The sequence below is a fragment of the Sardina pilchardus genome, chromosome 1, assembly GCF_963854185.1.
Source record: "Sardina pilchardus chromosome 1, fSarPil1.1, whole genome shotgun sequence".
NCBI classification, from domain to species: domain Eukaryota; kingdom Metazoa; phylum Chordata; class Actinopteri; order Clupeiformes; family Clupeidae; genus Sardina; species Sardina pilchardus.
In genome coordinates this window covers 20,816,080-20,825,634 of record NC_084994.1, presented here as the reverse complement: position 1 = coordinate 20,825,634, position 9,555 = coordinate 20,816,080, and the positions used below count along the sequence as shown (strand labels likewise).

General features: G+C 40.1%; 1 protein-coding gene across 1 annotated transcript; it reads right to left on the bottom strand.

Moving 5' to 3' along the window:
- Positions 1-1,584: 1,584 nt before the first annotated feature.
- Positions 1,585-7,790, bottom strand: LOC134069222 (PE-PGRS family protein PE_PGRS33-like). Its single transcript, XM_062525161.1, has 4 exons — positions 7,699-7,790; positions 7,324-7,406; positions 5,715-5,759; positions 1,585-5,359 (listed from the first exon to the last, which is right to left on the bottom strand). Coding segments are annotated over exons 3-4 (1,869 nt in total). The 5' UTR covers positions 5,716-5,759; positions 7,324-7,406; positions 7,699-7,790; the 3' UTR covers positions 1,585-3,491.
- Positions 7,791-9,555: the final 1,765 nt, after the last annotated feature.

Sequence of the window (9,555 nt, the reverse complement as noted above, 5' to 3'; positions counted from 1 at the left end):
TATTATATTTCTGTTTGGGAGTAAGCTATTAATGCTTAACGTAGTTTAACATCATCTAGTCTAGTTCAGGGAGAAGACTCTTAGATGGCAAATAATGTTGTTAAGTTTCCACCGAAAACTTGCCGAAGTGCCAAAACGCAGTGGTGATTCTAAAGCAGCAGTGTTGTGCTTTTCCCTGCCTCTTATAATATTGAACCCTTAAAAAGCTGCACCTGCAAAAAAAAAAAAAAAAACTATCAAGGTGTGCAGGTCCTTTCTTGACTTTGTGGAAAGTTTCATTCTAAAAGAACACAGCTTGACTTACTGTAGTTACAGTATCAGGTAATATCATCTGCCAGATTAATGATGATAATTAATTGTTCTTTTGTTTTAGCGAATAACGGCAACATAATGTTTGTGGAAATTGCATCAGTGTTCACCATATTGCTCCATGTATAGGCTCATAGTTGTGGATTGAGGTCATGCATAATCTGACTGCAGTTCTGCAGAATATAGACCGGTCTTTGTGTGTCCTTACCATTGTCCTCTGTGTGTCCTCTGGCCAGGATAATTATCCAATCCAAAGACTTTGCGATGTTATGGATACACTGAACTGCAGGGCCTTTAGAATGAATGCAATGGTAAAACAAAAGTCCTGACTCACTGTGGACATTAAAGATTAGGGGGTTTACCTGGACCACTGGCCAAATTCCCAACATGGCTCCCTCACTCTCCACCCCAGGTTGGCGTGGTGATTAATTTGGCACATAATGGCTGCCATGCATCACCCAGGTACTTCAACAAAGAGGTCCCGCCATTTCATCTTGAGTCCCACCTTTACATAGTCTCAATGGCAGAAAAACCTTTATGACATGTAGATTTTGCCGCCAAACTTCTGGCCTAGTTGTTTGTCTTCTCTATCAAGTTCCCCAAATGTCCAGTTGTTAGTCTTAGGAATGTCCACCAGATGGCACTATTTACCGTGGGATTTTTTACAGTGCACCACGTGATTGACAGGAATCTATGGCAGACTACACTACAGTAAGTATACAGCACTCATTCAAAATTGAACAAAAACTTAAGAAGAACCAATACAAACTACATTTTTGAAGGAGACATAGAATGGAAAGCATTTTGTCTTGGTTTTGATGAATTAGGAGAGGTTGTGTATAACCAAAGAGCTATAATGAACGTGAGGCATGGTTGTGCCCTCCTTCATATGAAAATCTTCAACTTAGAAATAGCCATTAAAACAATGGGCAAATTAGAACAAGGTCTACTTGTGATGTCAAATATCGCAAAACCATTGAAGTTCAATAGTGGTTGCCAAGGAGGGCGCCATTTAGTCAAAGGACCGTTTCAATACCCAGCCTAAATATAAAGTTTTAATTCAGCTTGTACAATTGAAATATAGTTTATTTGTTATATATCAAAGTTGAATGTGTCAGAGAACATAGTACAATACTAAATTCATCCATTCTATGTCCTCTTTAAAACATCTTCAACAGTCAAATCAGTAAAACATCAGACACCTTATCGAAGATATTTCAATACACATAAACCCCTGTAGGATTACGAATGTATTGTAGTTTATTTTGTAGCATTTCATGTTGTAGCTAATTGCATTACTTATCATGTATACATTTGCATTAGAAGCACTCTAGTGACAGTAAACGTGAAAGGGGACATATCATGCAAAACTCACTTTTTGCGGGCCTTTGTGTTCATATTTAGGCCTCTACTGTTCTTATAAACACTCCAAGCGTGAAAAAAACCCATCCATCCGTTTTCTGTAGATCAGTAGAAAGACTTTGGTGTCAAGAAAGTATGCTGCTGTGATCCATTTGGATGGCTCCCTTATTCTGATGTCATACTAAGGGAATTTGCATAGACCAACCCTAGCACCAGGGTCTAACATGTGGTTGGATGCCGGCTCTGTTTTAGTCATTTTCACCTGTGAAACGAGCAGCGTAATCAATATATGCAGCCGGAGGCGTGGCCAGCCCAGAGACGTTTAAAAAAGAGGTATGATATGTCCCCTTTAAAAAAAACTACCAAAACCAAAAATAGACATACTGTATACTGTATATAAAACAAAATATTGATAGAATACCTCTCCTAATTGATTCTTTAAACTGATCTTTAGACTATGGTCCAGTGTCTCTGCAGACTTCATGCTTCCTTCTTGTTTGCTAAGCACTGATCAAACATTCAATACCCAATTATGATGTATTGTTAAGACATTAAGCAAGACGTGATTTCTAATCATCAAAGTGGATGAGACATTCACAGGTCAGAAATTCAACCTCATTGAAGTACACAATCCCAAAAATCCACAAGACACAAACAGAGAGAGAGAGAGAGAGAGAGAGAGAGAGAGAGAGAGAGTGAGAGAGAGAGAGAGAAGTCAGAGTTAGTAATCAGACAGGTTCCTAAGCATCCAGGAGATCTAGAGTCCTGTATAATATGGGACAGAATCCTATATAATAAGGGTCCCCATAATTCTCTACTCCCTACACACTGCAGGATGTAAAATTCACAGGGAACTCGATCGCTAAAACTGTTTTATTTGGAATGCCCTGCTAGTAGAGATGTTTGGAGAGTGGAGAGTTAGCTTGCTATCTAGTGGTTATGGAATATTTAACACCCATTATAATAATTGGAGTAGATGTACCCTCGACTATTTGGTGTACTTTGTCACAAATCGCTTTGGTGATCCATCTAATAAATTGTGTTTTTCTTTTCATACTTTGTTCCTTTATAAATTGTGGTGTATCATCAAGGTACCCTTTTGAATGTAATTACTCTGAATGTAAATAAACCAAAAGTAGAAAAGACCTCCGCCAAGAGAACACATAACCGCCTCCTGCATACAGATCGTTTCTTCCCTGAGTCATTTCAGACCTTCCCTGAAAATTTCATCAAAATCCATCCACAACTTTTTGAGTTATCTTGTGAACAGACAAATAAACAAACCAACAAACAAACAAACCAACAAACACACCAACAAACATTGATGAAAACATAACCACCTTGGCGGAGGAAACGAACCCCAAATGAAAGATAAATAAAGAGAGAGAGTTTATCTTGACACATTTGCATGTACCCCAACCCACTAATGCCCTCCAGCTCATTGGCCAGTTGGTGGAGATCCACTTACAGACTACAGTGTAGTTCAGTAGGCCTATAACTTTTTACAGATACTTTAAGATTGCAATTACTGTAACACATGATCAGACTGCTGCCCAGGTTACAAGGATCAATAAAAATAAATACATTTAATATTAGAATATCTGTTAGATTAATATACATGTGCAGATGTGTTGGAGTTAATCTTTGTGTAGGAGAAATTGAGATGACAAACACTGCATGTTAACTAGTTAAGCCTCCTGTGTGGAGGTCAGACAATGACCTTTTTTTTTTTTTATCAGATGGGACATTTGGCTGGGCAATCTCACAGATTTTTTCCCCACACAAAAGCACAAAATTAGCACACCTATCCAATGCTTATTCTACAGTTGCATTCTATTCAGAAACCTCCTCACTCTCTCTCTCTGAAATGTTAATGTTCCTGCTACAGCTCCTCCTGCTGCTCCTCCTGCTGCACTTACTGCTGCTATTATTGGTCCTCCTACAAATCCTACTGCTGCTCCTGCTGTTGCCCCTGCTCCTATTGATCCTCCTATTGCTCCTACTGCTGGTCCAACTACTGCCCCTGCTACTCCCACTACCACTGATGCTCCTATTGGTCCTGCTAAGAGTCCTACTAGCGCTCCCCTTGCTGCTCCTCTTGCTGCTCCCGTTGTTCCTCCTAAGAATCCTACTGCTGCTCCTGCTGCTGTTCCTGCCCCTGCTACTGCACATCCTGCTACTGATCCTGCTGCTAGTAGCACTGCTATTGGTCCTGCTACGGAAAGTACTAGCGCTTCTCCTACCATTAATCCCACTAATGCTGCCGTTAGCGCTCCAAATCCTGCTACTGCTACTATGATTTCTGCATTGGCTATTACTTCTGCTTTTATTGGTCCTCCTAAGGATCTGACTAGTGTTCCTGCTGCCGCTCCGGCTGCGGCTCCTGTTACTGCCACTGATCCTACCGCTGCTACCACTGCTCCGATTGGTCCTCCTGTGAACCCTAAAAGTGCTCCTACTGCTGCCCCCACTGCTGCTCCTATTCCTGCTGCTCCTATTCCTGCTGCTCCTGCTGCTCCTGCTCCTGCTGCTCCTGCTGCTCCTATTCCTGCTGCTCCTGCTGCTCCTGCTCCTCCTACTGTTGCACCTACCACTGCTCCTGCTGCTGCTATTACTACTGATGCTGCTAACACTGCTCCTAATGCTACTCCCAATAAAGCTCTTATCGGTCCTCTGACAAATTGTACTAGTTCTTGTTTTGCTGCGTCTGTTAGTAATACTGCTACTGCTACTGCGCCTACCGCTGCTCCTACTGCTGATACTGCTGCTCCTGCTATTACTCCTTCAACAGAACCTACTAGTGCACCTACTCCTGCTCCTGCTGCTCCTCCTGCAACTAATCCTATAAATGCTGCTTCTCTTTTTGCTATTATCGCATGTTTCACTGTAAATAATACTGTTGTCATTGCAAATGCTGCTACTTCTCTTGGTCCTCCTAATGCTTCTCCCACTGCTGCTGCTCCTGTTGCTCCACAGGCGGCTCCTAATGCTACTTCTTTTAGTACTCCAGCTTCATTCATTAATGGTTCTAATACTTCTTCTAAATCTTTCACTACTACCTTGACAAAAGCTAGGACTATTGATACTACTAATCTTACTGTTCCTGTCATTATCTCCCTCTTTGTCTCCCATGTTCTCATCCACTCATAGTACCCTCCTCCATTCTCCTCCACCATGGCCTCTATCTTCTCCAGTAGTTCTCTGACCTGAGTCCTGTCTTTACTCTTATTGTTGAGGACATGATATCTACCTCCAGCATCTTTGATAAGTGACGAGAGAGCAGGACGTCTTTGCAGAAACCCCTCCACTGGCTCTCCTTCTAGCACATCTCCATGGGTGAGGAGCACTATGGTGTACTTTAAAACTTCTTCACCAAAGTTCTCTCTGATCCACTTCACTGTGTTTCTCTCTTTCAATCTTGCATCCAGTCTAATCACCAGTAGGAAGGCATGGGGCCCAGGAAGAGATATCTTCTGTAGCTCATTTTTCAGCAGATCTGTCTCATTTCCTGCATCAATTGATCCTGGTGTATCAATCAACTCAATCTGTCTACCATCCACCTCAGTGTGCATCTTAGCACAGGTCTCGTTGACTTCTATTTGAAAAGTTCCCCTCCCCAGGATGGTCTTTCCCGAGGCACTCTTGCCACTCCTAGTTTTGCCCAGCAGCACAATCCTCAGAGAAGACACTGTGGAGAAACAGTCAAGTCACATATTAATTAGAAATTAACTGTATTTGTAGAAAAACATTATTCATGTGCTATTCTGAGATAGAAGCGAAGCTAGAATGTGGCCAGAATAACTGGATATCGGGCCTGGTAGGAGTCTGACATCATCTCCTATGAGGTAGATCACTGAAGATACAGAGAGTCTGTAGTTTGGAACTATACGTGTTACTTGCGAAGGTATCACCTGTACTGTAGCTTAAATGTTATTATATTGCTGTAAGTTGCTTTGGATGTAAGTACATGTAAATTACGCTTTCCATGAGTCAACAGGTTAGGTAATGAATGTCAAAATAAATTCCTCAGAAGAAATACTCACTGTCAACAGGAAGCAATATATTATGTGTTTGTCTTCGTAAGAGATCTGCACACAACAATTATGTTTGCTTAGAAATGCATGCACATTTTCATGAAAAATACTTTTCAACTATTATTATTAGCTTTGCAAAATGGTCTGATCTGTCTTTGCAAGGATCATCAGTGAAGGTCTAATAGTGTGTAGGCTAAGTTTCAGATTCCCGACAGAAAGCTGTGTCAAGGTGGGGAGACAATATGCATGGGAAATACGTACGGGATAATGGACGGTGCTTTGCCAGTGCTATGCCCGAAAATAGTTCCAAATCTAAATTGGTCTAGTAAATCCCTTTGTGTTAATTTGCATTGATATTTGTACTCGATGTGAATGTACAGGTTACGAGAAATAATTATTAAAAACCTTGAGTTATTTGATTCACGTTTGCAATGACATGCGAGCTGGACACGCCGGAATACAGCGACTATGCTAAACTAAAGCTAACCGGGCCGTTTCTACTGTAGATTAGGACAGTCGGCTAAAAAATGCTTTGGCTCACTCATCCAACTCTAGGGACTGCGGGGAGTGACCCAATTTCACCTGGGGGTGGCGTATTCCTTTAACAGTTTGTCATTCAGTTAATTTAATCACTTTTTGTACATCTTTCCAATAATACCAATGCTAGACGAGAATATAATTTTGCAATAGTAAGCCTATCATAGTCATCAGAGACTGACTCCTAAGCCTAGAGTCTAACATGATTTTTGTGGATCATCAAAGAGCAGCCATTGGAATGCCATTGGAAATGTTTTGATTCCATAGAAAATAGAGCTCATCAGCTGATTGTCAGGAACGTTTTCCGAGCCTTTCAAGTTGCTCACATTTTGTCATGTTTCAGACTCATCTTAAAATGGATTTAATTTTTTTTTCTATCTTTTATACGGACTGCCATGCTCTGAAATTGCAAATACATTGTTATTAAATGCAATTCAATGTGACTCAAACAATTGGACATGTAATATCATATGTGTTTGGCTCAAAAACGTTTTGCTAATGGGTAAACAAAGTGAAATAATGTTCTTAAACATGGGCCCTGTGTCTGAATTAACATAATAAAAATTGAGGTGTGGCATTGTGGTATCACTGGTCGGACAACATTCATGCAAGAAGAAGTAGCATAGATATTTCTAATTGAGCTCACCAGCTGGGGGTGGTAAAGAACATCTTAACTCTGAGTGCACCAAGCCTATAACAGGCTATCACTGTGGCTGAGCTTGGTCATAGGTGAATGACATCCCAAAACCCAAATCAGGAACTGTGTGCACACTGCACAAACACTCGCAGGCTAGTTGAAGTTGAGGTTAGTTGCTCAAGAAATGTTGTCAAAAAGGAAGACATATAATGATGATTTCACACCACGTAAACAGCTATTGGGTGTTGTTGATACACAATAGGCTATTCATGTTTTGAAGGTACCAGGCGGAAGGTGGATTGTACATCAATTGACATGTGTAGCGCTGTTGATAAGGTCAAAGCAACGATAAAAATGCAGTGTTGCAAAATAACTTTTATAAAAACCACCAAAACCAAATATAGACTATAGGATCAATCTCTCTAACTGACCCCTCAAACTGACCTTTTGGTCCCTGTGGTCCAGTGTCTCTGCTAGACTCCGTGTTCTCCTGTTGATTGCCTTGAGACACTCAGGCCACACAGTGTCTGATCAAACGTTAAACACAAAATTAAACACATGATATTATTTTGTGCCATGCCTGTGGTCAAGAACAAGACATGCTGCAGTATGTTCTGCCTTTATACATGTAAATGTAATGCTCCAAGGGGGTGCAGACTAAGATTAATTTACAGTGACAGACTTGGCTTGGTTTTCCTATGTCTTCTTTCACACTTGGTCTTGCATTTGACAGTAAAATAGTTTATTGGGCTCAAAACAGGAAGGTTTAAGGCATTAAGAAGCATTTATAATAATCATAATGAGAAAAAGGGCACTTACAGGTCAGACAGAAGCATATTGAGGGACACGGTCCTAAACATCCACAACACGCGTGCACACACACACACACACACACACACACACACACACACGCACACACATACAAAGACCAAGCAGTTAGAAGTCAGACAGGTTCCTAATAATCCAGGAAATAGAGAATCCTGATCAGGTGAGAACAGGTGAGGTAATTGGAATGCTAAAGATACGAGTGCAAAAGTAAAGTGTGATTAGGAACGTGGCAGATACCACTGCATGATAAATTGTACAATGGGAATTCCCGGAGCAGATTAAAATCGTCACAATAAAAAATATAATATATGAAAGGAAGATATAAGCTTTTAGCCTATTTGAAGTGAACACATTTCATTCTTCGTCCAATATACATACAAGATGAAGATTAGAAATTAAACACAGAAAGTTATTTGGTGTCTGCACTTCCAGGTAATTTTGATCAACTACTGTAGTCCAAATGCTCAGTCTCACAATGTTAGAGACAAAATGGATTTGCTATTTAGCTCCAGTTCAAAATCTCATGGGTGCTGCGCTGACTTGATCTCTCCATCAATGCAGATCTGACTTGTAGTTTTGTTTTGTGAGTTATCTTGCTGATAGACAAAAATTGCAAGAAACCTGTGGGTGAAGTAAGGTCATTTGGGACACTTTTTTGTGGATCACAAGTCTTAGCAACATTTCTGTGCAGAAAATATGGTGCCAAATATAACATATTATAAGATATTAACCTTCAAAGACCACAAGACACCACACCTTGGTCCAAGAAAGTGTTTAGGTAAAATGGGACAATCGGTCAGGTAAAATGGGACAGTCAGTAGAATTGAAAAATGTGCAACAAATTGTAGAAAAATTACAATGTTTATTTTTATTTTTTAATCATTTAATGATAGTCTTCAAATGTGTGTGTGTGGGGGGGGGTGCATGTGTGCACAAGCGTGTAAGTGTGTTTGGGAGTAAGCAATTAATGTTTGAATTAGCTAGTGTGGCCATAACTATAGTAGCTGCGTTTCCATTGATAGATTAGATTGCGCAAATTAAGAGTTGCGAAAAGAAATGTGCTTAATGGAAACACGCAAATTTCGAAAAAACTCAAATTTTTCGATAAAAAGTTTTTGCGCTCGGGTGAGGTGGTTTTTAGAGCGTATCGAAATTTGTATATTTCGCAAAACTGCAATGGAGACACTTTTTTCGCATCACACGAGTCACGTGTTAAAAGGAACGAAAATGACGAAGAAGACTGTCGACAGGAAGTGGTACCGGGAGAATGATGTAAAAATATATATATTTTTTCATTGAAAGTGGCTCGTGTCATTCTAAAATGTTGAATCCACAGCTCCTCTGTGAACTCGCCGACAACACTTTCCCAAAAACGCCGCATACGCAACCGCTCAACTTGTTTTGTTTACCCATAGCAACAACGTTGCTGCTTTGCTGGTTTAACGTGATGAGAACGGTGCTGAAAGAAATCTAGAAATAGTTCTAGAAACTAATCAACTGGGCTGATCTACGAAATATTCCACTGACATGCTGTGACATCCCATACGGAAAAGATATCGAAAAAACTTATATGCCAGCAATTTGTTTTATATACAAAACTTGTATGATTTACTCTTGAAAGTGGCTCCTTTCTCGATTCCCTCATATATGTCATATATGGTCCTTACAGGTTACAAGGTTTTTTTTGTTTCAGGTTACACAGATTTAGCAAGGATCTTATAATGGTTTCACTGTTTTTTATATGACAGTGAAACCATTATAAGATCCTTGCTAAATCTGTGTAACCTGAAACAAAAAAAAAACATTGTAACCTGTAAGGACCAATTTTTTATATTCACACTAATATAT